This window comes from Herpailurus yagouaroundi, unplaced genomic scaffold (assembly GCF_014898765.1).
Source record: "Herpailurus yagouaroundi ecotype Mexico unplaced genomic scaffold, PumYag 189, whole genome shotgun sequence".
Taxonomy (NCBI): Eukaryota; Metazoa; Chordata; class Mammalia; order Carnivora; family Felidae; genus Herpailurus; species Herpailurus yagouaroundi.
The window spans coordinates 7,587,657-7,615,448 of record NW_024412420.1 but is presented as its reverse complement, the minus strand read 5'-3'; the positions used below and the strand labels follow the sequence as shown (position 1 = coordinate 7,615,448).

At 38.7% G+C, this 27,792-nt stretch overlaps 1 protein-coding gene and 1 non-coding gene across 2 annotated transcripts; both read left to right on the top strand.

Annotated features, from left to right (window-relative positions):
- The first annotated feature begins 3,321 nt into the window (after positions 1-3,321).
- KIF2B (kinesin family member 2B) lies at positions 3,322-5,636 on the top strand. The gene has a single exon (XM_040497093.1). It carries the CDS (start codon positions 3,442-3,444, stop codon positions 5,506-5,508), a length of 2,067 nt encoding a protein of 688 aa, XP_040353027.1. The 5' UTR covers positions 3,322-3,441; the 3' UTR covers positions 5,509-5,636.
- Positions 5,637-22,670: 17,034 nt separating this feature from the next.
- LOC121045214 (small nucleolar RNA SNORA31) lies at positions 22,671-22,799 on the top strand. Its single transcript, XR_005797641.1, has one exon. It is a non-coding gene; the product is annotated as a small nucleolar RNA SNORA31 (small nucleolar RNA).
- Positions 22,800-27,792: the final 4,993 nt, after the last annotated feature.

Genomic DNA, 27,792 nt, shown 5'->3' with positions numbered 1-27,792 from the left:
CCTCTAAGGACAAGGAATACAGCACGTGGCTCTCAGGTTAAAGATCTGTAGCTGAACTCCAAAGGCACCTACTTTGTTCACAAGTAACCTGATTTCTGTAGTTGTAGGTTGAGTTACAAGCAAACGATACTGATATGTACACTATAAGCAAAACCCAAGCCTCTCCCCTCAGCATGTGGAGTAAAATTGAAACTTGGAAGCTGAACAACAAATGGGTTTAAAAGGAGACACCGACAATTATTAGTTTAACCATCTCGGCTAACATCATAGATTAACTTCCGCAATCAACAGATATATAGGAATCATGTAAATATCCCCAGGTAACCAATGCTGTTTAATAAGCTGGGAAAAGATAGCTCTGAGTTGACGTCGTTGTCATAGAAACAATTGCCTATTAAATCAGTAAGAGGGCTAGAAAAATGTGGACTTATCACTTCTGGGTAAGTGCAGTGCATGGGAAAAATGAGACAATGTCAAAAGACAGAGGTACCTGCTGCAATGGTAAAATACTATTCTCATTCTAAAAGTTAATTTTCCCCTTGTTTTCTGAAGGCATATACCTAATAAGTTACCTGTCTACTCTTAAAACACACACATACAACTTTTAAACTGGAAGTGATAAATTCCATTTCTTCAAAGAGATTTGTGAAAATTTCCTGAGCTCCTCTGAAGAACGAAATCAACCTCAGGTTGCATCCATATACTGGAAAAATACAGACCCCCAAGGTGATCAAACAAACTGAACAGCTGCTAGATGTCCATTAAAACAGTGCTCGAAAGGCACTCATTTGATGCATTTCTCCTGGGAGGTTTGTATCTAAAATGAAGCTAGAAATCACATTCTGTCCTGTAAAGTAACTCTGACAGGCCCAACCTGGGAGCAGGTATGTAATTAATAAATGAAAATTACTAAGCTCATTTCCTGTACTTACTTCCTTTCATAGTATCCTCTCTTGAGGGGGCTATACCTGATACTTGTTAGGCTTCTGAGAAAAAGGGGATTTGAAATAAAGAGAATATACCCAGTTGCTTGTCAGGCATAGGCTTCTAACAGGTATATAGAACAAAAAGTAGAAATGGTAAGCTCCTTGAGGGTAGGAATCCTTTGGAAGAGGAAGTAGCATGTGGTAAGCATTTCATATAAATAGATTGCTTGGTTATATTCAGTCAAAAAATACAACGTCTCCAATCTTCAGTCTCTAATCTGGAGAAACTGGTCATCTACCAAATGGTCATTCAGGTCTTGGCCAAAAATGATACCGTAACTTGTATCTAGGCCTTTACAGTTTGACAAATGCTATATTTACCTCATTAGTAAAAACCCACAGTGTTTTCTTAGATGGACTGTTTCCTCAGAATAAATTCCACAAAATGGGAAGGGTATGGAGATGGTTACTGAATTCTGAATTTTGTATTAGTAGATGAAAACGATACTGCTGCAAATGCAGTTTGAGATCATAAGAACTGTCAACAAATGAGGAGATACAGAGAAGCTATTCTAGTCTGAGAGCTCAAATAGTGATTCCCAAGGCCTGTGTTCCCAGAGCCAGCAGCATCAGCATCACCTGGGAACTTGTCAGAAATGTAGATTCTTGACTCCACCTCATACTTCCTGAATCAGAATCTCGGGGCGGGACCAGCAATCTGTTTTAACAAGCTCTTGTAGGTCAATTTCATGTACCCTAATATTGAGAACCATCTGGGCTAGAAATTAGTAATTTGAAAACATACTTTGTTTGAAGGACCTCAAATTCTTCAGTATGGCTCAACTTTAGACTAAGTGTGGACAGTGGTTAAAGCTTGAGGATGTAAAGGCGGGCAAGATGGCAATGTGCACCATGTGCCCTTGTATGGAATTTGTGCTGTATCAATTAGGATGATGGAGAGCTACTGAAATGTTTGTAAGCGGAGAATTACTAAGGAATTGGCTGTCAGAATAACTCTAGGAGCAGCATGAGAAATAGACAGAGTCCCTGACTGGATGAGGCTGGCCAAGGAAATAGGGTTATAATTGGTTGGGAGATTTAAAGATGTCACGGTTATAGAAGACTTCTAGAGGCAGGGAAAGGACAGTCTAACTCCACATTAGGATGGGCTGAGGAGGAGGGAGAAGACACACAAAAGCCTGTATTAACCAGTGAGTAGAGGCACCTGCGTGGCTCAGTTGGTTGAGTGTCCGACTTTGGCTCAGGTCATCCAGGAACGGGTTCGAGCCTGTGTTGGGCTCTGCCCTGACAGCTCGGAGCCTGAAGCCTGCTTCCGATTCTGTGTCTGCCTCTCTCTCTGCCCTCCCCCCCACCCCCCACCTTAATCCTCAACTGGCCTATCTGGCAGTTGATGTCATTTTTTGTTGTTTTCAAGCAAATCATCCTACAGGAAAAAAATAATTACAATCTTGTCAAAATATATGTTTGCCTCTGATCCTCTCAGCTTCCTCTCCATTTCCTCTGCACCACCACCCCTCTCCCAGCGCCCTCCCTCTGGCCACACCTCCACAACGTCTAAAGGACACACACAGGGTAAGGAGCAGGTATTAAGATGAATTCTCTGTTTCCACCAAAAGTCCCTCTTTCCTCTCCAAATTATGGATAATGAGGCCAAAAGTGTAATGACTGAAGGATTTAGAAAGGTAAGTACTGAAATAATCCCCCAAATGGTGGTGACTACCAGAGCAGCAACACTCACGTTATAGCTATCAGAGCCTCCTGAAACGTGATAAACACCTCGTGTTTGCAAACCCAGATGCACCTAAGGAAATGCCCTATTAGCAAACTACCACAAGAACCCACTACATGGAACTCATTTTGATTTTGTAATGAGAAATCCCATTAAAGACGACTATAAATTGTGGCGGCCAACGAGTTTCGAAGGGGGTGCAGGAGCGAAGAAGGATGGCAGGTTTGAGGGCCTTTCTCCGGGATCCTGTCCTTAGAAGCCCGTGATCTGCGGCCGGCTCTGCCTTCACTTGTCCCCGCTGATCACTGGAGAGTTGAAGTTGAAGGGAATGTTCACTGGTTCTCAAACCGAAGCCCTTAGCTTTGAGGCTGCAGGGGAGAAGGGACGTTCCTAAAGCTTAGGCTCAAGCGTCCATAGAACTCTTAGCCCACTCCCAACTCCGATCCCTATGTCCTCAGCGGTAAGAGAACATTTTTTTCTATTCCAGGTGTTTCTGCACCTAGAATGACCAACGCGCCCTCCACCACCACTGCCCCTCCCACCCCCAGCTTCCATCTAGAGGCCCTAGGCTCTGCTGCCTCTTGTCTCCAACCCTTTGTGACGCCACTGGCCCCAGGAAGAGCCCTAGTGCTCCACTCACAAAGGCAGGTGTAAACCACAGGTGCGTCAGTGCTCCGGGCGCTTCAGGCTGGCCTGGGCTCAGGTCCTGCCGCTCCAACCCCAAGGGCCCCCCAAAGGCGAGCCCTGACACCTCTATCCTTCACCATGGCCAGCCAGTTATGCCTCCCCGTCGCCCCTCGTCTCACAAACTTGAAACCCTTGATGCCGCAGGCGGGAGACGTCCAAGTGGGCATCTGCGTGGCGATCCAGCGCAGCGACGGGCGCATCCACCTCGCTGTGGTCACAGAGATCAAAAGAGAAAACGCTTGGGTCACGGTGGAGTGGGTCGAAAAGGGAGTCAAGAAGGGCAAGAAGGTTGACCTGGAGACCATATTCCTGCTGAATCCCGCGCTGGCCTCCGCTCAGCACCCCACGCCGTCCTCACTGCTGCCCTTGTCTCTAGCGCCCCCTTCGGCCATCGGGGACCAGTGCGCGGCCACGCGGTGGATTGTGACCATCCCCCAGAAAAACGAAACGCCCTCAGGGGACAGCCCCGATCTGAGAGTCCCCAGCAATCCTTGCCTGATGAAGCGGAAAAAGTCTCCCTGCCTACAGGAAATCGAGAAGCTACAAAAGCAGCGGGAGAAGCGCAGGCAGCTGCAGCTGCAGATCCGAGCCCAACGCGCCCTCAATGTCAACACGGGAAACCCCAACTACGAGATCATGCACATGATCGAAGAGTACCGCAGGCACCTGGACGGCAGCAAGGTGTCCAGGCTGGAGCCCCGGGAAGACCATCAGATCTGCGTCTGCGTGCGGAAGCGTCCTCTCAACCAGCGAGAGACCACCATGAAGGACCTGGACATCATCACCATCCCCTCGGACAACGTGGTCATGGTGCATGAGTCCAAGCAAAAGGTGGACCTCACTCGCTACCTGGAGAACCAGACCTTCTGCTTCGACCATGCCTTCGATGACACCGCCTCCAACGAGTTAGTGTACCAGTTCACCGCCCAGCCGCTGGTGGAGTCCATCTTCCGCAAGGGCATGGCCACCTGCTTTGCCTACGGGCAGACAGGCAGTGGGAAAACGCACACCATGGGCGGGGCCTTTTCGGGAAGGGACCAGGATTGCTCCAAAGGCATCTATGCCCTGGTGGCGCGGGATGTCTTCCTCCTGCTCCAAACTGCAGCTTATGAGAAGCTGGGCCTCAAAGTCTACGGGACATTTTTTGAGATTTATGGGGGCAAGGTGTATGATCTGTTAAACTTGAAGAAGAAGCTGCAAGTCCTTGAGGATGGCAATCAGCGAGTCCAGGTGGTCGGACTTCAGGAGCAGGAGGTATGTTGTGTGGAGGACGTGTTGAACCTCGTGGAGCTAGGGAACAGCTGCCGGACTTCGGGACGGACATCAGTCAATGCCCACTCTTCCAGGAGCCATGCGGTGTTCCAGATCATCCTAAAGTCAGGAGGGAAACTGCATGGCAAGTTTTCCCTCGTTGACTTGGCTGGGAACGAAAGGGGAGCGGATACTGCCAAAGCCAACCGGAAGCGGCAGCTGGAAGGGGCGGAGATTAATAAAAGTCTCCTGGCGCTCAAAGAATGCATCCGGGCTTTGGGTCAGAACAAGTCCCATACCCCGTTCAGAGCCAGCAAACTCACGCAGGTGCTCCGGGACTCCTTCCTAGGCCACAACTCCTCCACTTGTATGATTGCTACTATCTCTCCAGGGATGGCCTCTTGTGAAAACACCCTCAACACTTTAAGATATGCAAACAGAGTGAAAGAATTAACTCTGGATTTAAGGCCCCACCATCTTTGTTTCTACCCGGTTGGACCTGAGATGCCAAGGATGTTGGAGACTCACGTTAGAAATTCAAAAACATCCCTTCAAAGGGATGGAGTCATTAAAATACCTTGTATCCAGAGTGAAGAGGAAGAACAGGCTAAGCACACTGAAACACTGTCCACTCCATTAGGGGAGGATACAAGGACTTCGTGGACGGAATCAAGACAACCGCCAGGGAACAACATCCAGGAGACAGCTGATGGGGTAAACTATGATGTTGATTTTTGCATTGCCCAGTTATTGTCCATTTTGGATCAGAAAATAGGTATTCTGACTGAGATCCAAAAGAAACTGAAATTATTACAAGCTGACCTCCAAAAGAAGACTGAGTGTAGTGGAGCCAGTGGCAAGAGGTCAGATGTGCAAAGTAATGGCAAGAGATAAGATCTGAAACAATGGATACACTGCTGTGGCCCCTACGTCTCTTATAAAAGAAAAAATATCTAAATTATCTAGATATAAAGATCCTCCTGGAAAGCTTAAAACATCTTAAAATATGCTTGTCAGATATGTCCTCTTTCCTCTTCCTCTGTATTTTTGTGACTCGTTTACATTTCGTGGGATGTTGGAGTTCAACTAGGAACCACTTGCCTCCCCAAGGGACATTTGGCAATGTCTGGAAACATTTTCAGTTGTCAACACTGAGTTTGAGGCAGGGTAGTGATACTGGCATAGAGTGAGTAGAAGGCCAGAGTCGCTATTAAACATCCTACGATGTACCAGACAGCCTCCCATAACAAATAATTATCTGGTTGAAAATATCAGTAGGTCCAGGGAGGCCTGGGAGGCCCTGCTGTAGAAAGAGCCTAGCTGTGATGAAACCAGATACCCTGAATGGGTGACTGGGAAGGCATCCCAATGTAGATTAAAGGGAGTAGAATTGGAACACACCAAGGGGTACACAATGGGGTAAATCTAATGATATCGACTCATGAATCTCTTTCTGTTGCACTGATGTGTAGATTCAAATGATTTCTAAGCTCTAGTCATAATGGAGAGTGGGGAAGGAAGGGATTTTCTTTAAGTGATTCTGCGTGACAGAGATTTTTATTTTCAATCTTTGAGTTGAAATTGCAAAGTACTGTGCTTCCTGAGAGTGATAAAATAAAGTGTGTGTGTGTGTGTGTGTGTGTGTGTGTGTGTGTATTTAGCATTGGCTTTGTTGACTATGGTGTCTTTAAGCCTTTTTTCCTCTTACTCTTTGCCAAATTGTGTGCCTACATAATTCACATAAAAAGCTTTCCTCCATCAAATTAGGGTAAGCAGCAAGTCAACAAAGTGGTATAAAGGTTCTGGCCTGAAACAGGAAACATCCCATGAAGGCCTCACAGGTAATGTGGGAGATACCAATGCCTTAAATAAACTGAATAAGGAAAAGAATTCCTGATTCGGTGATCACTAAGTCCCTCCTTTTGGGAAAAAAAATTAAAAGAGAGAGAAACTAATCTGCAAATATAAATATAATAAGTACTCTAATACATATCTACCTTCAGCAAACATATCTATAAAATGCTATAATAAAATCATTAAGGATCTTTTGCTTCCAAGTCTCCCAGTTCCAAATTCTTTTCTTTAAATTTTTTAAAGTTTATTTTTATTTATTTTGAGAGAGAGAGAGAGAGAGAGAGCAGGCAGGGGAGAGGAAGAGGGAGAGAGAGAGAGAGAGAGAGAGAGAGGGAGAATTCCAAGGAGGCTCTGCACTGTCAGCTCAGAGTCCAACGCAGGGCTCGAACTCACGAACCGTGATCATGACATGAGGTGAAACCAAGAGTCAGATGCTAAACCGACTGAGCCACCTAGGTGCCCCCGAACTCCTTTTTTAAAGAATAAATTGGGATGATTTGCGAAGAGAGTGCCTGGTAGACTGGCGAAACTTGGGGACAGAAAATGAGTGTCCAAATTCTGTTACTACCTTTGGCAGACATGACTTACTGTTTTCAAAATTTTTCCTCTTAAGTTGCAAAGACTTCACTGGCACTAGGAAAACTGACACAAAACTACTATAGAGTAAAATAGTAATGTCCGAGCAAAAAACTATCAGTATAAAACAATTAGAGTCATCAGGATCATCGGGTCTTCAGTAACGAGGCAATATTATGGTCTTTAAATAATTTTCTCCTCTGCTGCTTTATCTGCAGGGGTGGAGTTATATACTATTTGAAAATATTTTTTTTAACATTTATTCATTTTTGAGAGACAGAGAGAGACAGAGCATGAGTGGGGGAGGGACAGAGAGAGAGAGGGAGACAGAGGATGGGAAGCAGGTTCCAGGTTCTGAGCTGTCAGTACAGAGCCCAATGCAGGTCTCAAACTCAGGGATGTGAGATCATGACCTGAGATAAAGTCAAATGCTTAACGGACTGAGACACCCAGGAGTCTCTATACTATTGTTAAACCAAATAAAACTTTGGAGGTCTGTCCTAGTTTAGTACTAGATGATCTTTCCTTCAAAATGAGATTTTTTTTTTAACATAAATTATTTTTGTATGCAATGAAAAAGTATGGAGTTAAGCATCTGGCCTGGGTTCCAGTTTCAGTTTTATTATATAAATATCTGTCAATTTTGGCAAGTCACTTAGTCCCACTGAGCTTCTTTCTTTTATACGAACCAGGGTAATTATAGCACCTACTTCAAAAGATTGGAGGGTGGCTTTATTTTCTCCCTCCCTGTCCCCATCTTTTATGCCAATGACTAGTGCCTATCATTGTTCTTGTTGTTGTCATTGTCCTTTTTCTACTATCATCTTCAACTCCACCCCACCCCTCCCCCCACCACCACTCCTGCAACACAAGTTTGGGGAGCCTACTGGGAGTTTCAGCACCTGATATCAATAACATCCATTTTTTTAATGACATGTAACATACAGTGGAGTGCACAAATCTTATCTATATGGCTCCATGAATGTTTACAAAGTGAACACCACTATATCAACACCACTTATAGAACATAATGTCCCGGAAACGTCATTCCTGCCTCATTTCACTCTGTACTACCCTGCACCAAAGATAAGGATTCTTCTGACAAAAATCATCAAAGTTTGCCTTCCCCCCCCCCATATTTATGGGCTCATAAACTAGATCCTCTTGCATCTCTTATTTCAATTATCTATTGATAATTTTTACATTGTTCTACATTGTTTCACTGCAAAAATACCTCATAATTTACAAATTTTACTCTTGATGGGAAATTGAGTTGTTTCTGTTTTAAACCATTACTAATGATGCTATGAACATTCTTACACATGTCATTTGGTGCACATTTATATGTGAAGTATGCCTTGGAACGGAATTCTTGGATCCATAGTATGTGTGTATTCAGCATAATAGGTCATGCGCCTGGGTAGCTCAGTCAGTTAAGCGTCCGCCTTCAGCTCAGGTCATGATCTAGTGGTCTGTGAGTTCGAGCCCCGCATTGGGCTCTGTGCTCACAGCTCAGAGCCTGGAGTCTGCTTTGGACGCGGTGTCTCCCTTGCTCTCTGCCCCTCCCCTGCTCATGTTCTGCCTCCCTGTGTCTCTCAAAAATAATAAAAACATTAAAAAAAAAGGTTTAAAAATAAATAAATAAATAAATAAATAAATAAATAAATAAATAAAACATAGGTCATGCCAAGGAGTTTTCCAAAGAACTTGGACCAGTGCTACACAACCACCAGCATTTTATAAGAATGATGGGTCCTCCATATGTTTGCCTGCACTTAGTATTGTTATTTTATAAAATTCGAATTTTATACTATCTGACGTGTATGGAAATGTATCTCCTTACGTTTTTTTTCCCCCCTGATAATTAAAGTTGAATATCTTTATGTATGTTTACTGGCTATTTTGCCGTTGTCTCCTGTTCAATATATGCATTCTGGATGCAAATTCTTCTTTAGATATATGCATTGGAAATATCTTCTACCAGTCTGAGGAATGCCAATTCACCCTCTTAATGACATTTTTTAATGATCAGAAGCTTATAGATTTAATGTTCAATTTGTCAATTTTTAAAATTTAATGGTTAAGCCCTATTTGGGAAGTCTCTACCCCAAATCATGAAAGTATTTTCTTTAGTTGTCTTCTAAAACTTATGGTCTGGGCTCTGACTGGAGCCAGTTCCTGCTCATCTGCCTCCAAGGCAGCAGCAGAAGGAGCTAGTTGCAGGACCAGAGCCAACTGAGACTCCATGCATAGGGTATGAGATGCCCTTGGGTCTTCATCTGGGACCATGTTTGGCAAATCTGCCATGAAGACATGGCCTCGCCTTCTCAAAGCAACTCTCCTCAGTCATAGGTTTCACTGAAATTTCATAACTTCTGACCTGGATCCCAAAGTTCCCCCAAAAGGCATTTTTTGTCTGTGGATGGTTGATAGATCACTGTTTATTGAAAAGGACAGGAACGCCTGGGGGGCTCAGAAGGCTAAACATCTGACTGCAGCTCAGGTCATGATCTCATGGTTCGTGGGTTGGAGCCCCATATCAGGCTCTGTGCTGACAGCTCAGAGCCTGGATCCTGCTTCAAATTCTGTGTCTCCCTCTCTCTCTGCCCCTGCCCCACTTGTACTCTCTCTCTCTCTCTCTCTCAAAAATAAATAAAACATTAAAAAAGAAAATAAAAGCACAGGAGCTGGGACTTTCTATTCTACCATCTTGCTCACCCTATGAGTCTTATCTCACCCAGAGTTCTCTTTATGGGAGGACTTTACTGATTCAATGTATTTAGTGGATAGAATATGATTTAGATTTAGTATTTTTTCTTACACAGTTTTAATAGGTTGTATTAATTTATTATCATAGAACTATAGTATACTCATTATCTTTAATGGTCATATTATTGGTTCCAAATTTTTCATTCCTGATATTGTACTTTTTTTTTTCTTAGTCAGACTTGTCATATATTTATAAGTTATATCAGTCTTTTCAAAGGAACAACTTCTGGCCATTTTATTTTCTCTATTGTTATAGCTTTCCATTTTGTTGATTCCATTTTTCCTCCTTTGTATAATTTCCACTTTTTGTCACCTTTTTGAGCTCAATACTTAGACCATTAATGTGTCAGCTTTTTTTGGGCTTTTAATATTATAAATTTCCCCTACATACTGATTTATCTACATAGAGTAAGGGCATGCCACATTGATCCATAGTTCTGATTTGCCCTTAAATTTAGAGGATAGCATGCATCACATCTTCACTGAAATTCACCATCATGGAAACTTGCCTTCTGAAAACTATGAGCTTGCTAAATTATCGACTGAGTTTTTAAGTCACTTTTCAACTGTTTTCTGTTTTTCCCTTTTGAATATTGACCTATGTATGCACAGCTTTGGATTCAGCAAATAGCTGAAGGAGAATTTGCACAGGAAGTGTATGTCTCATTCCTCTATGCTCCCCTTTTCTCCAAAATCATTCCTGTTGGCTTGTAGGCCGGAACTTCCATCTCAGCCTCTGATGAGACTTGGTTCCTGTGAGGTTGCAGCAATATTTACTTGGCTAACGCTCATTTGGTCTTACTGTTTTCATTCAAGAATCAGCAAATGCCTCAAGGGGAAAAGACAGCAGCAGTGAATGTAATGGCTATCTCAATGTAGTTGTCTTTGTGATTTTTTTTTTTAATAGCTTTGGCTTTTAGTCTATTCACAGAGTTATGCATCCCTTACCACAAATTTCAAACATTTCATCACTGCCAAAAGAAACCTTGTACCCCTCATGCATCACCCCTTAATTCCCATATCCCCAGCCCCAGGCAGTCACTAATGTACTTTCTGTCCCTGTGGCTCTCTGCAATTTTGACCCCTTTTGTCCTGCCTTGTCCTTTGATTATTGTATTCAACTTTACTGTGCCCTTGGTAGGATAGCTTGTTATTCTATCTTGATGACACTATATTTGATGACATAAATAATTATGCATTTTTTACATGACATTGTAGACGAACTACATATTTTTAACAGCATTTCTTACAATAAGTTCTAATCAATCTCAACCAAATGAAAATTTCCATTCTATGTTGAAACTTAGCAAGTAAGGGAGAGCCGCATATCAAGATAGGTAACTAATGGCACCCATTGTTGGAAAATGGATACAGGACAATGTTGAATTTGTCTTTTGCCACCTAGAGAGATATATGCTAATTATTAATGAGCTTTGATCTGGTTTTTTGCTTACTCAGTGTAGGTTTGGAAATTAAGGGGGCGTGCCTGGATGGCTCAGTTGGTTAAGTGGCCATCTTAGGCTCAGGTCATGATCTCTTGGTTCGTGAGTTCGACCTGCATCCGGCTCTGTGCTGACAGCTCAGAGCCTGGAGCCTGCTTCGGATTCTGTGTGTGTGTGTGTGTGTGTGTGCCCCTACCCTACTCACTCTCTGTCTCTCAAAAAAATGAATAAACGCCAAAAAATTTAAAAAAAAAGAAATTAAGGGAAAATGGAAGAAATTCCTGAGTGCAATTCATCCACAGATCTTAACCTTCCTTAGCAACAGCTGTGTAAACAAACTTATTTATGTGTATATATACACACACAGTTTTACTTATATAGTTAGATATTTCCCCTGGATTGTTACATTCACATCTGTAGAACACAAAAGCTCTCCTTTAGTAAAACAAAAGACAAAACAAACAAAACAAAAACTAAAAAACAAAAAACAAACAAACAAAAAAAACACAAATTGCAGTCTTGCTAACTGGTTTTAGTGTATTGGCCTCTACTGAGTTGCCATTATTCCTTAACAAGTGCACATTAATGTCTCCACCATTGCTAATTTTTTCCTGAGAATACATGTGGTCCTTGAAACGATCTCAAAACATGTAGCATAGAATTGAACATGAACTTCAGAAAACAAGACATTATGTAAATGAAAAAAAAAAACCTCAGAAAATTAATTGGGGTCCACTAAAAAGAGACTTGCTGGCTGTTCAAACAGATGTCCTGAAGTTAAAGAGGAGGGTTGTAAAGTAAATTAATGCCTTAACAAGATTGTTTGGAAAATGGCAGAGCTCCTAAAGTGAGAAAAATAAAATACTCTCAGTACTTTGGAAACATTCATTGGCACACAGAAAGTTGACATGCTAATTACAAGCTTACATCTGTTAATTAAAGGAGCTTTTCTACATTCCTGTAGTGGACAAACTTATTTTGAATTGCTGCGTAACCTTGCAATTAATAAAACTGCTTTTAAGATACTGAACTTAAGGTTTCATAATTTCAAATCCTCCTTCCCACAGTTAATCTATGATAGTAACGTTTCACAGGATCATTCTATTACTTTTTCTCAGGGAAATTATTTTCAACGATCTACATAATAAAACGGTATGAGAGTCCTAGATAAATATTTATGTGTTGGTTCAATGAATAAGTGAATTATCTTTTCTTTGAAGTTCGATTACTGATTTAAAATATCAAGTAGCAGAAACACAGTGTCTAGTATGTGTTTCTTTTAAAAATATCAAAATTATCTGTTACTAAAAGTGTAGAATATTATCTTCAAAGCAAACTTGTCATTGATGAAGAATTTGTGTGATTCCTTTTATTCTCCAAAAGAGCAACTGCTGAGAGAAAACCTTAAGGCATCATTTTCCTGAAATGTGATTGTTTCTTCCTATTCAGGCCATTTCCTTTCTAATCTTAAATAAAAGTAATCTCAGTAATTAAAAAGAAAAAAAAAGAGGATTTTAATGGCTTAAAGAAGATATGGAACCAAATCAATGATTGGGGATAAAAATCGGACAGACCCAGGCAGCTTTCTCTATTTGTGTGTTTGAGGTGACCCTCAACTTGAATGAAGCTGTCTCCCAGGCAGAGCTAGAATACAAGGGCTTGAATGGTCACAGAGGAAACAAATGGAATAATTGGGAGGAAGAAAAATGGGAGAAATCATCAAAGCAACAAGTACAAAGGGTTTTACCCTGAACTAATTGAAAATAAAAGTTAATGACATGGTTCCAGTTAATATACTACGCTCAGGCTTATGTTTGCCATGAGGTTTGTGAGGACAAAAAAAGAGAAAACTGTACTGGACCACAGCGACTCTAAATTGTCAATCTTATACTGACTCTCATTACATGATTCTAAATGCTGAGATTGAAACCAAATGAGCTAAGTGAGCAACAATGCCAGATTTAGAGTCAGTAACTGCGTATAATTTCTTCACCCCCCCTTTTTTTATATTTTAAGTTATTTATTTATTTATTTATTTATATAATTTATTGTCAGATTAGTCTCCATACAACACCCAGTGCCCTCCTCCCTACCCATCACCCACTTTCCCCCCCTTCCCCACCACCCCCCATCAACCCTCAGTTTTTTCTCAGTACCAAGAGTCTCTTATGGATTGCCTCCCTCCCTCTTTAGAACGTTTTTTTTTCCCTTTCCCCTCCCCCATGGTCTTCTGTTAAGTTTCTCAAGATCCACCTATGAGTGAAAACATGATACCTTTCTCTGACTGACTTACTTCACTTAGCACAATACCTTCCAGTCCCACCCACGTTGCTGCAAATGGCCAGATTTCATTCTTTCTCATTACCAAGCAGTATTCCATTGTATATAATTTCAAGCTTTGCCATTGAGTAGCTATGTGACTTCAGACAAGCAATTTGACTTTCTGTATTCTTCATTATTCTTAAATCTTTTTTTTTTAAAGTCTAGAAATGCAACACTAATTTCACAGAGTGATATTGGAAAATCAACATTAAAATGTTCAGTAAAAGATTTTATTGATAATCTTCTGGGATGCTAAAGATAGAAACATGGGCATATAATTATCTCTGCCTTTAAGGAACTTATCATTTAAATGAGGAGACAAAGCCTTGCACAACTGAGAAATACATTTAAAAAATGTGTTATCCTGGTATAAAAGGTACTATGGGACAACAGAAGTTGATGGTTAATTTAGCCAAAGGGGTATTGGAAAACTTCCAAAATGATCCACTCCTGAATCTGGAATGATGAAGGAAGAAACTGGTAGATCTAAAATGAAAAAATGGGGGTGCCTGGCTGGCTTAGTCAGTTAAGTGCCTGACTTCAACTAAAGTCATGATCTCATGGTTCATGAGTTTGAGCCCCACATCAGGCTCTCTGCTGTCAGCACAGAGCCTGCTTGAGATTCTCTGTCTCCATCCCTTTATACCCTTCCCCTGCTTGTTCTCTCTTTCTTTCTCTCTCTCAAAAATAAACTTTTTTTTAATAAAATAAAAGGGCCACCTGGGTGGCTCAGTCAGTTAAGCGTCTGACTTCAGCTCAGGTCATGATCTCATGGTTCGTGGATTTGAGCCCCGCACTGGGCCCCACGTCGGGCTCTGTGCTGATAGCTCAGAGCCTGGAGCCTGCTTTGGATTCTGTGTCTCCCTCTCACTCTGCCCCTGCCCTGCTCACACCCTGTGTCCCTCTCAAAAATGAATAAACATTAAAAAAAATAAATAAAATAAAATAAAGTGAAATGAAAGAATAGATATTCAAAGCAGTAAGTAGGCTGAATTCTTTGGTATTAGGAAAGGAAAACCAGCCAAAAGCTGGCTCAACACTGTCATTCTCAATAAAATGTAGGCTCTTTGAGAGCAGGGACAATATATTACTTGGTTTATATTTTTAGCATCTCACATGATCCCTGACACTATAGAAACTCAACACTCGTGTGGGGATATTTGTATTTTCTGTCACTTTCACCTAGCTAGGGTTGACGGAAAAGTATAGATCTTTGTTTTAAAAAAATCAATATATTTTGAGAAATTATTCTGTCTAGTAGCAGAAAGTAAAATCTTTGCATGGGCAGTTGCCACAAGTGAATGTCTTGTCTTTAGCCTTTGCTTATCTGACAGTCTAAAGAAGGAGTCATATCCTCACATTGGCCCCTACCTGGCCTCAGCTCTCCAACCTGACATCTAGCAAGCAGCTCCATGGAACACCTGCTAATGCTAGTCATCTGTCTTAGCCACAAGGCTCCTCTAGGTCCTTTGGCATCCACTGTCACATCTCTGCCACAGTCAGCCCTACAGGAAAACATTTGGTTCTTAGCTGCCACCTACCAGAGATGCACCCTGAGGTCCTGGAGGCGTGGATTCAGCCACTGCTTGGCCACATGCAGTTCTCTCTACACTTGCAGCGGACTCATAAACATCTTAAAACCCAATCAGGAACTGAACATAGGACTCCTTGGGTCCTTAAATCTTTGTAGGGTTGACCACCACCTTTTAGGGTATGTTTCAAAGAGAAGATGATACACAACATACTTCTGCCTCTGTTATCCCTCTCATGTTCTCTCCCATTCAATACCTCGTGGAATCTTATTTGGGCAAGCAGGTAGGAAAAACTGTTGCTTAAAGAATAAACTTTATAGCATGAGTCCTATAGGTCCATATTTTAGAAAACAAAAGACTCTCCCCCTTGCACTTCTGAAAGCGTTTTCTTGCAAGACTATTGTCTCTAATGTCCATTCCAAAAGTCGATTTTAATATCCAGAAATGGAATATTGCCACTAAATTCTATGTTAACAACCCTCTCCTAAAAGGTGTGATCCTATAATTTCCTAGCTGCTAGGGTAAGGAGTGAGAGTACAAGGAAGTGTGTTTCAAAGATGAGGCCAATGAAGGAAAAGGGGGAGCTACATCAGTCAATAATTCATTATATTCACACATCTGCCCTCTTCCTCATAAGAAACAAAGGACCAAGGGAAGAGATGATGTTATTCTTATTGACTCCTGTGTCCCCAGCACCTAAAACAGCACCTGGTACATAAATGACAATAAATGTTAAATGATGAATTGTACATAAGGTGTCTCAAAGATTTCCCACCAATGCAATCATTCAGAAAAACATTCAGGGATTAAAGGGCAAGAGATATAAATCTGAGAACATGAGTATTTAAAAGAATATTTATAAGGATAGTGGAAAATTATCAGTGAACAAGGATGAGAAGGAGAGGTCAGAAAGGTAAAAGAAAAACCAGTGGGGGCAGGGGAGGGTGGGAAATTGGCACAGAAAACACTGGAGAAGAGAATTTAAGGAGAGAATAGTTTACAATGTTAAAAAAAGTAAAACCACAGATTGAATAAAATAAACAAGAGTAGGTCGGTGGTTTCTGACAATGTATAGGTCATTAATAACATCTGAGATCTCAGCCTGAATGAAATGGTTGGTCCAGAGGTCATTTTGCAAGGGGTTGAACAGGCAGAGAACAGTCTGAGTAATGAATGTGAAAGTGCTTCATAAATTCTGAACCCCTTTACAAATACAATTAGGATACACAGCTGGTTAGTTTTATTTATTTATTTATTTATTTATTTATTTATTTATTTTGTCTTCGGGCATACACTTCCTAAGGCTTTAGCAGACTATGTTGCAATCAATGGAGAACTTAAGGAAACAGATGTCCTTAAATTTTAACAGTCTTCTTGGACCTTAACCTAATTCTTCCATATATGTCCCACGTGTAAAAAAGCACACTATCATTAAACAATCTCTGAATAGTCCCCACTGTTAGTGCCAGGTCATCTCCCTGATGCCAAAAGTTTAGCAGCTGTAGCTTAGCTTCATGAAAACTTCTGGTTTGTTCAGGCAAAATTGATACACATTTAAATATGGCCTTGACTGCAGCCATGAGATTTGGAACATAGGCTACCACTTGGCCATCCCTCAGAACTGGACCGGATTGCGTTCGTTTCAATCCCTCTTCTTTCTTGCCTCGTTTATCTCTGGTTTCCATCTTGTATAGATTCCTTGTCAATCAAGTCAGCTTGCCACATGCAACACAGACTTAAACTATTATTAATCATACTCTGAGAGGTTTCTTTCTCTGCCCTGAGCCCATACTTCTCAAAAATCCTTATTCTTAATCTCCTTGTAATGACATCTAATTGTCAAAACGTTAATATGAGGCATAAAATAGCAGTTTTATTAGATTAGTTACATATAAATGATTCAGAAAGTAATGAATTGAGTATATTCTTTTTTTAGGGACACTGGCAGGTATTAATATTTAAAAGATTTCGCCACTCTTTGAGATTTTTCTACCAGAACCCTGCAACGTATCTGTTCGCCCAAGAATTGTTTATGAAGAAAAGTCATCAAATGAAGTAATTTCGTATTTATTTTTATCGGCAAAACAGTGACATCTATTGTTCAATGTTATATAAAATAGAATTTAAAGATCAAAAGCAAAGATCTGAAGCATTCGTTTCAGAATAATAACTCTCTTAAAACTAATAGGTAATACCTAAACATTCATTTTTAATATGAAATCAAATCCAGCTGATTATTTAGGAATATGAACATTTACTCACTATTCAAAAGCCCCAGGATCTGTCTAGTTGCTAAAAAATAGGGAGGGAGAAATAAGGCAATAAAAATATGGGATGTGATTCTTAAAGTTAGCTGCATTTTACAACAGATGTGTTTTTCTCTTCACAAATCACTCAAATACATACAAATGAAATTTGTGAATGCCCAAACTGAATGCTGAGTTCAAGGCAAGTTTCTTTTTCCATCTTGCCCCTGTTGTTAGGTAAATCTATGAACTATAAAAGTTGTTTACCGTCTTGGCTACAGTTTATTGTTTAGAAGAGAACGGGGCTTGACCCGAAGATGATCAATTTCCTTCTAGCTCTTGCTTTTTTCTAAGATGTCATTCACAACCATTCAATTAAGCAAAATTTTTTAAAGTTGACAATACCGAGGCCATGAGGAATCAGAATTCTCAAACACTGCTTGTAAAAGCATAAATCACTACACTCCCTTTTCAAAGCAATTTGACAATATCTTGTAAATTTTAAGATGGACATATCCCATCATCCACCATTTCCATTTGGTAAGCACTCCAGAAAGAATTTTCACACATATATGCAAGGATATATTTTCAAGAAATACAACAGTGTAATATTGAAAATGTTGTAATAAATTATCTATTACAAGAGAGTAGATAAAATCTTGCACATATATCTATTGACATACTTTAAAACATACAACGGTTGAATTAGAGTAGAGTCTACCAACATAGGTAAATCTCAATCAAACAATATTAATAAAAGAAACAAGTTCCAGAATGATATGTGCCAAGTGATCTTATGTATCATGTAAAAGACCTGCATAATATTCTATTCATTTATATGGACACATCATATGTAAAAAAGTATACAACAATCATGAAGATAATAAATACCCCTTTCAGGAGAATGTTCACCTCTGGAAATAAAAGCCAGTGAATGTAGTAAAAAATGGGCACTTAATTATATGGAATCTTAAAGGTTTTCCTTATTGAAAAATAGGTAACAAATCAGAAGCAAAATAAGGCAATATTAGAAGTTGTTATAAATGAATGGTGGGTGCATTGATTCATATACAAAAATTATACTTTTAAGCATGTTTGAAACCTGTGATAACTTTGTTATAAATGGCATTAAAATACTAGGTTGAAATCATATAGAAAAGTGAGTCTCTAGCTAAATGAGTTTCTTTCTGATGAGAGCCAAAATAAATAATTGAGATGATGCAGGGGAATAAAAGAGTTTAATTTTATGAGAAAACATGTAATAAACATGATATGGTTTTTTAAAAAATGATCGGCCAATTCACTGAAAATGATTATATTTGTGGTCATGTGTGAATATGACATTTACCATCACACACAAATTTACCACCAACCAGCAGAAATAAGAAATAAGAGCCTCAACACATGACCCTTTAAAGAAACCTAAACATGACACTATAAGCATTTTTCAGCGCATGACATAGTAGATAATGTTTCAAAACACGGCTACAAGAACCCTAATGTGACTTCAAAGAGCTTCTGAGCAGTGGTTCACTCTGATTGCAAGACGTTCCATTTGCCAGAAGCTCTGGATACCGCTAATGGAGAGGGAAAAATTGGAGACTGCCCATTGTTACCTGGGGTCTTGGCCCCTGAGAACAGTATGTTCTTCTGTTATCAGAATATTTTATTTTAAAATACATTTCTAAAATAATAAAAAAAATGATCAAACTGATCATCATATTTTGGAAAAATGATCAGCCTTTGAAGATGTAAGACTTAAAAAGTGTCATTTTGGAGAATAACAATGAACGGGCTTTTGTTTAGACACCTAGCAGTCTGAAAGCTCTCTCTCTTAAGACGTATGCAACCTCTATAGTCATTGTTTTCAATTAATATTTTTGAGCTTATATTACATGACAACACTCAGTTGAGTGTTCATTGACTTCTCATAGCCTTCTTAGATAAATGTCATGGAGGTCACTGAGGTTTATTTATGTGCAGAGAAAGTTGGAGGAGTCCAGAGAGGACATGCAATCCAAGCTGGGTCCTAACAGAATAGGACAAGAGGCACATATATCACTTCCAGAGTTCTCCTCCCAGCCTACCTTGTACCCTTCATTTCAAGTCTCTTCGCTGCCACTTCCTCTCTCCAGCCCTGTATTCAAGTAGGAAGGCTGGTTGTTGCTTTCTACTCACATACAAATTTGAAAACCTGTGCCATGGCTACTATTTTCTGCTCTGGGGTAATATGGAGGAAGCATCTCATGATCTCATGGTATCTCCTCACACTTTGCTGAGGGAATATGTCATGGCACAGACTACAAGAAGACATAGAAACTCAGTGGTCAATTGTCAAGTCCCCATGGACATGCTCATGTGGGAAAAGAGGTAAGAAGTTGGGCAACACCATCCATTTAAAGCATAGGTTGTAGGTAGTTTGGGGTCTCTTATCCTGCTATCTCTAAATATCTCCTTGCCCCCTATTTTAAAAAGTTACCATTCACTTTATTCATATTAAACATATTAATTGTATTAATATTAATAAAATATATATAAACTTTCTATTTCTGACATAAGGAATCACAATAAACTTGGTGGCTTAAAAGGTAGCATACACTTACAGTTCTGCAGGTCAGAAGTCTACTGTCACTGGGCTAAAATCAAAATGTTGGCAGAACTGTATTTCTTTCTAAAGGAGAATTCATTCCTTTGCATTTTCCAGCTCCTGGAGTTTAGCCATATTCCTTGGCTCGTGGCCCCTTTCCTCCATCCTGAAAGCTGGCAAAGTTGCATCTCCCTGATCTCTCCTCTATCATCACCTCTTTCTCTCTGATTACAACTTTTAAGGATTCGTGCGATTACATTGGACCAATCCAGACAATGCAGGATAATATTTCTGTTTCAGAGTCGTTAACCTGAATCACATCTGCAGAGTCTCACCATGTGAAGTGGCATATCCACAGGTTTGAGTTGTGGCCATCTTTTGGTGTAGATTTAAAAATAGTAACGGCATCAACATAAAGTGAAGATATGAGTTGAGAGGTAACCCTTACTTGCTTAGTTGTCTGGTCCTTTACATACATTATCTTAATGGAATTTTCAAAACAACTCAGGAAGTTAGATGATAATACCCAAAGTAAGCAGATAAAAAAAAAAAAGGATTTCAGAGAAGTTTAGTGATTTACCCTAAGTCACATAGTTTAGAGGCATCCATTCCAGGAGTCAAACACAGCCTACCTTCTGCAGTAGGCTTCTTAAGGCAGTAGACCAATCTAAAATTAAGAGGTGTATTTTAGAGGAAGACATATTGCCAACATGCAGAAGTTGAAAATCACTTTTTAGTTTAAATAATTTATTTGCAAATCTGACCATTAATCAAAACCTGGCATATTAGTGTCTGCTTCTCCTAGAAACGCTCTCTCAGTAAAAGACATATAGTGTGTGTCCTGATTACTCAGTTGGAAAACTCCCTGCTTTTTTGCTGTTCTGTCCCTGTTACATCACCAACCATTCATTCATCGTGAAGACATCACCAGACATCATCCTCCTGTCTCTTGCCTTTAACTATGTCACAAACTCACCTATTCCCACTGCCACTCCTTTGGTGCCCATGAAAATCTTCTCTCTCATGTCTGACTGCAATAGCCTTCTGACTGGTTCTCTTGCCTCCTGTATTGCCTGCCCCACACCTACCACCCATTTTCCCTCCTTAGAAGAAGAGTCAACTCTTTAAAATTTTCATCTCAGCCAGAAAGTCACTTGCTTGAAGCTTTTGGAAGGCTCCCCATTTCCCTCACCTCCTCTGAGACAAAGGATAAACTCTTGATCCTAATAGACCTGCCCAATTGACTCCTGCTTTCCTCTTCAATCTAATTTATCTCACAACCACCTCATACTTCTTCCTTCCCTCCTTCACACAAGTTCATGTTGTATTGACGTTCTTTCCACTTCCAAAATATCAATTTCCATCTCTCCCCCTCCATCCATCTCCTTCTTTTTTCCCCTCTTCTGTTCTCTCTCTCTCTCTCTCTCTCTCTCTCTCTCTCTCTCCTTCTCTTCTCCTCTATCCTTCACCCTCCCTTCCTCTCTCTCTCTCTCTCTTTCTCTCTGAGTCTCTCCCTCTCTCTCAAAGGTGTGCACAATCTCTTCACCTGGACTTTCCCATATCTGTTCCTCTGGAAAACTCTCAGGGAAATCTCCACATGTATGACTTCTGCACATTCTTCTCTGTGTTCCAAAATCTGAATTAGTGACCCTCATATATGTTCTTACAGCATCATGTATATCAAAACACTTTTTACTCTGTAGTTTTCTTTTCTGTTCATAGCCTCACTGTAGAACTAGACCCTACATTGGAGTATAGGGGCCATATCTTCAAATATTTGCAACTTTTGATTACATATTTGCCTTTTTCTGAGGGCACAAATACTTACATATGCATCTTTTATGATTAGGATTTCTACTATAGTCTCCAACTCAAAGCTAGTAAGACACAAATATTTAAAATTTCCGCAGCTACCGACAAGAAAAGAAGTAACTGAATTTTTATAACAGAGTTATACTTCAGATTATGGTAAATTTTTAGATTGAGCATAACTGTTAGAGTTTCTGCCATAAATTTTCATATTCTGATATCTCTGTCCATGTAGTCAGCTAGGCGGCTCCCAAATCATTGTATACATTATCTTTCTCATAAATAACTGAAGATATGTATGCTTGTCTCCCACAAAGATGAATAATTGGGAGTGTTTTGTATTCATAAGTACATCAAGTCTGAGACTAAAAGAATTAAAACAAGAACTTTGCTTTAAGTCAATCAACTTCTGGAGCCAACACAAAAACATGTTAAACTTGATGGCTATAGTATTTCTTTCCAGTTTGTTCCCTATTGTGCACAAAATAGAAGAAGGGACATGTTTCAAACCAATCTTTTATATTGAAATTATGTTTTTAAACCAAGTAACTCATTTAATGGACTAAAAAAAAATTTAGTGTGAAAACAAGTGGTTTTTCAACTGAGTGCTTTATATTTTAATTGTCTGTTTTTGAGTGATTAAACACATGCTGACTGACCATCATAACAATCAAATCAACAAAACAGCTGCAAATGTTAGTTCAGGCTTAATGTATCTCTTTTTGGCCCACTTACATTTGCTCCTGCTGGAGAACTCAAAGTTTAGTTCTCAGGTTTTGTCAAGGAAAGTAGACTTGAACTTTGAGGATAGTTGGATTGTGGAACGAAACAAAGCAATTGTCACAGGGTAATAGCAAGAGCATCATCAGAAGACAATATTGAGTATGTTGAATACATAAAATACATTCAGAATTATAGCCTGCATCTATTTGACAGACCTGAGGCAGTTACTGTCTGCTGCTACAGTTTTCACATAGATGCAAGAAAAAAGGGTCCTCATGCTTTCTGTGAGGTTGTGGCAGCCAAGATTGAAGGGGAGAATACAGAACAAATCATGGTAATATAGGGAAAAATATGGAGAGATGATTTTTGCAACTCAGAAATAACCTTTGAAAAAGTGAAACAGTGAAGAGCTTCCTTTACTACAAAAAATAATATAAAATTTGAGTTAAATATATAATTATATAATATTAATAATATATATTTATATAATATTTCACTATTGTATATAATGTACTATGATATACTAAACTATACTATATAATACTTATATTTATATAATATAATATATATAATTTATTCTATATTACAGCTATTAATTTGTTATATATTATTTATATAATAATATAAAACTTGAGTTAAATAATTATATATTATATATTATTATATACATTAACAATATATTACTGTTATATATAAAATATATATCATTAACATATTACATATAACATGTGTTATATGTAAGATATGTATATAATGCATATTATATGTTACATATAATATATTACATATAATATATATGATATATAATATGACATACATTACTTATGGTATATATTATATGTAATATATAATGTAACATATGATATATATACATATATAGGGAAAAGAAAACCATAATGCCATGTTATTCCTCATTGCTGCTATACAGTCAAATAGAACTGGTTACAGAAGTGATGTATCTGTCCTCAAAACATTACTTCTTTACTTTTTTTAAAAAAAAATTTAATGTTTATTTTTTTTGAGAGAGAGAGAGAGACAGTGGGGAAGAGGAAGTGAGAAGGGGGGAGACACAGAAGCCAAAGCAGGCTCCAGGATCTGAGCTGTCAGCACAGAGCCCAACAGGGGGCTTGAACTCACAAACTGTGAGATCATGACCTGAGCCAAAGTCAGATGCTCAACCGCCTGAGCCACTCAGGCACCCCTACTTCTTGACTTCTATTGATTTCCTGACTTTCTCATTATGTGAAAGATATGGATAGACTGAACAGATTATTTTCATATTTTCTTTAGGTTAATTCTCTTACTAAGTTCTGGGCATGAAAAAAGATTGTTATTTTGCCTTGCAAATTCTACTAGAATTTTTAAGAAAAGCATTTTATATTTTACATTGCATTTTCATACATCATATTATATCTCACACTAGTACTGCAAGGTTGACTAGTAAGAGTTTTATTTGGGCTTCCCTGGAATCAGACTCTGAAATGAGGTTTTATATGCAAAAGATATAGTAAGGAAAAGATCCCAAAGAAGTAAAGGAATCCTGAGTAAGGCTGCCCTTTTATCAGAAAAAAAAAAAAAATAGAGTGTAACTTAATCTCACGTGCATGGAAATTTTAGAGTGCAAGTTATGTTTCAGAATTTTACTGATCTGAGATAGGGATCTAAGCTTCCATATGCCCACTGCCTTCAGACACTGGCTAAGCATTTCCAATGGGGACACGTTTTTTCCAGGTAACTCTGTCTCATCCCATTTGCAAGTAAAATAGGTTTCAATAGCCCAAAGGCAAACACACACAGAAGTTAGGAGTAGGGAGGGAGACAGCAAGCAGTATTTTAAAAAGTAATCCAAAGAGATCTGAGTGGAACACAAACACTAAACACCACAGTCAGGTTTTACCAGCTCATGTTACAAGATGAAAAACTGATGTTTAGAAAGGAAATAAGATTTATCTATCACCATATACAGGTGAAGGTGTAGAACAGATGATATAAGACCCTGATTGTAAATCCTATGTGGCTCTGGCTGGTTCCCCATCCCCTCCCCCCCATTACCTCATATTATATTATAATGTTATTTAGTGTTGTAATTAACATATAACCTTATAATAAAATATGACCTGATATTTTATAGCACTCTACACATTTCTGATTACTTTGAATATTTTACTTTTGTTCATGTATGTAGTTTTATATGCTTAATTAAGCCAGAGGTCACAAACATAAAGTTCTGGCAGATAATATAAATCAGTGAATCAGGACAGATGACAGAGACAATAAAGAACTGTGCCCCCCTGGAGAGTTGCCACCTCTTAGCCCCAGATTATTGTTGCCACAGGGGAATAAAGATCCAGTGTTGCTGCTCTTCCATTTTTCCTAAGCTTGGCCAGAAATCAAGACATTTCACATACAGTCTCCTAATTTCTAAATACTGGCAACTTTTTTCCTAAGTCACAAAAAGACATGTTTCTGTGCAGGTTAAAGTATGTGCCTCATCTAGGGTTATTCAAATTAAACACTTTTGAGCTATAATTCTTGCCAAACCAAAATATATAGAGAAAAGGGTTTAATTTGTGTGCTTGAGCTCAGGATCCCTAAATGAAGCCAATGCTTCCATGAACTGTAAATCTTATGCAATTCAATCAACTTTATTTTTAAAAAGTTTCTTTTCACATGAGGTATTTTTGGCTTTGAGTCTCAGTGTGAACCACAAAAAAAGCAAGAGGAGATCTCAAAACCCTTTAACATTGTTCTAAATTCTGTCAAAGTGAGGTCACTGTGACTAAGGCAGTAACTCTTAACCTCATGATATCCAATGTCCCCTTTGGTAACATTTTCCTGTAATACCACCTCTACTTTTTCAGAATAAAATTCAAAAGATACTATCAAACACTAATATAAGTTTTAATGAAATCAGTATAAAGCCCTAACCATAACGTAAAGAGGAAAGAAGAGAAAACCAAGCTACAATTAATAGCATGTATTTCTATGTCTAAACGCTTGGACACAACTATACTAGAAGATTTAATTAAATTGCTGATGCTTGTACCTATATATAAAATATATTTGTATTAAAATATGTAAAAATTCATATGTCAACTACAAATGAAGACCAATAAAATGCTGGGTATCTGTGATCCGAATTACAAAAATACTTTGTTCTCAGTAAAATTTTTTCCAAAACAGCAAATAATTCTTGGTATAAGTTTCCAAAAATATTAATAAAGCATATTCTTCTCTTGATGTTCATAACTGTTGAGTGGGAAATGCAATGTGCATAAAAAATCAGCAAAAATACCTGGATTTATGTGTAAAATGAGTTAGGTTCTGGGTTCAGATAGTTATTAAAACATTTTTAGTTCACGTGGATAGCCATTAGGACATTTGAAAGTCATACATTACATGAGAGAATGTTTCATTATGCTTATTATCTCCTGTATTAAAAAGTTTCTAGCATCCTTTGTTCTTACCTACTAAATATTGGTGCAGTTTCCCAATTATTGTGACAACCCAGAGTCTTCCATAGGCACTAAATTATTGCCTAAGGAGCAGTACTTTCCTCTTCAGAACAAATGTTCTAAGACTTATCATGGACAGAAGTCAGATGATTAAACTAACAAAAAGTGTTGAATGAGTCAAATAAAATAGACCTCACTTTTTTTTTTTTTTTTCAAATGACAGCTAACATGGTACCTGAGAGGAAGTGAAATCTTGAAATCAGCATTGGCCAAGGCTGGCCATCCCTAAGCAAAGAGTAAAACTGTTAATCACTTCAGGTTGACAAAACAGTAAACTGAAACAATCTTTGCAACATATGTGGTTGCAGTAAAAGGTCAAGAGGAATTAAGTCAACTCGTTTCTCCTATTGAAACACATTCATGCATAGCTTTGGCAGGTGCCACTTTCTTTGATCCAGAGATCACCAAATATCCTCTTTAGCTGAAACTAGGATGATTTAATGGTATAGGCGGATTTTAGAGAAAAGGGTCTCTGATTTTAAAGTCTTGAAGAGATTACCCAATGATAATGACATCATCAATGTATGTGTGAACACAGGACTAAACAATGCCAGGTCACAGGCTCTGATACATTGTTTATAAGAGAAGTGTTCAATAAATATCTATTTTAAGTCATATTTCTATTAAGGAATCTTGAGCTAATTGCAAAAAATATCTTCCTGAAACATAATAGCAACATGATGGGGTCTGGAAAATTTAAAGCAAGACTCTGGTTTTAAAATAGTAATAGAATTATTTTCATCAAAAGTCAATAAGATTACACAAAAACATTGAAAAAGGAAAAAAAAACTAATTTCTTATATCTTCCTAAATGCCATAGGGAGAGACATGGATATATTCTCAAATCACATTGCTAGTAAAAAACAAACCTTGTTTATTGAGGAGGGCACCTGTTGGGATGAGCACTGGGTGTTGTATGGAAACCAATTTGACAATAAATTTCATATCAAAAAAAAAAAACCTTGTTGAAACAAAATCACAAGAAAAGTATTAGTAGCTAAGGGAGGACAAAAGATAATCATAGAACATCAAACACATGAATTTGACCATATAAATTGTATAGCCATTTGAAACGAGGCTGAAATCTTCAGATTATGAGTTTACTGAGGAAATACAGTAAGTAAAGAGTTTGATGTTAGAACATAAATTTAAGTGCATGAGCAAATGTTTTCCTATATATCTAGTATATAGGTTTCCCATTTTATTTCTCATCCTTCCTCAGATTTAACGATCAAAATATATGCCTTTGACAAGACGGTTGGCTGATAATTCTTAGAAATTAAATGAGAAACTCAAAGGTCAGTGTTCTAATCCATACTCAATCTCTGACACATGCAGTTGTAAGCAAGTCATTTAGTACTTCTAGTCTCCAAATGGATTTAATTATTTTAACCATTTTTAGCCCATAACACTTTATATGTACTAAAAATTATGTAAGCGAAGTATTAGTAACCGTATCCCCTTTAATTCATCAGAAGAGTGTTATATTCATTCAAAAATATTATTTAAAGGGGTTTTCTTAAGATTTATATGAAATATAGGGGTGCCTGGGTGGCTCAGTTGGTTGAGCGTCCGACTTCAGCTCAGGTCATGATCTTGCGGTCCGCGAATTCGAGCCCCGTGTCGGGCTCTGGGCTGATGGCTCAGAGCCTGGAGCCTGCTTCGGATTCTCTGTCTCCTTCTCTCTCTGCCCCTCCCCCGTTCATGCTCTGTCTCTCTCTGTCTCAAAAATAAATAAACATAAAAAAAAATTTTTTAAGATTTATATGAAATATTAAAGAACTAATGTTTAGATACATAAAA

Coding starts and splice junctions, on each gene's coding strand:
- KIF2B (XM_040497093.1), top strand. CDS start 3,442: ATGGCCAGCCAGTTATGCCTCCCCGTCGCCCCTCGTCTCACAAACTTG.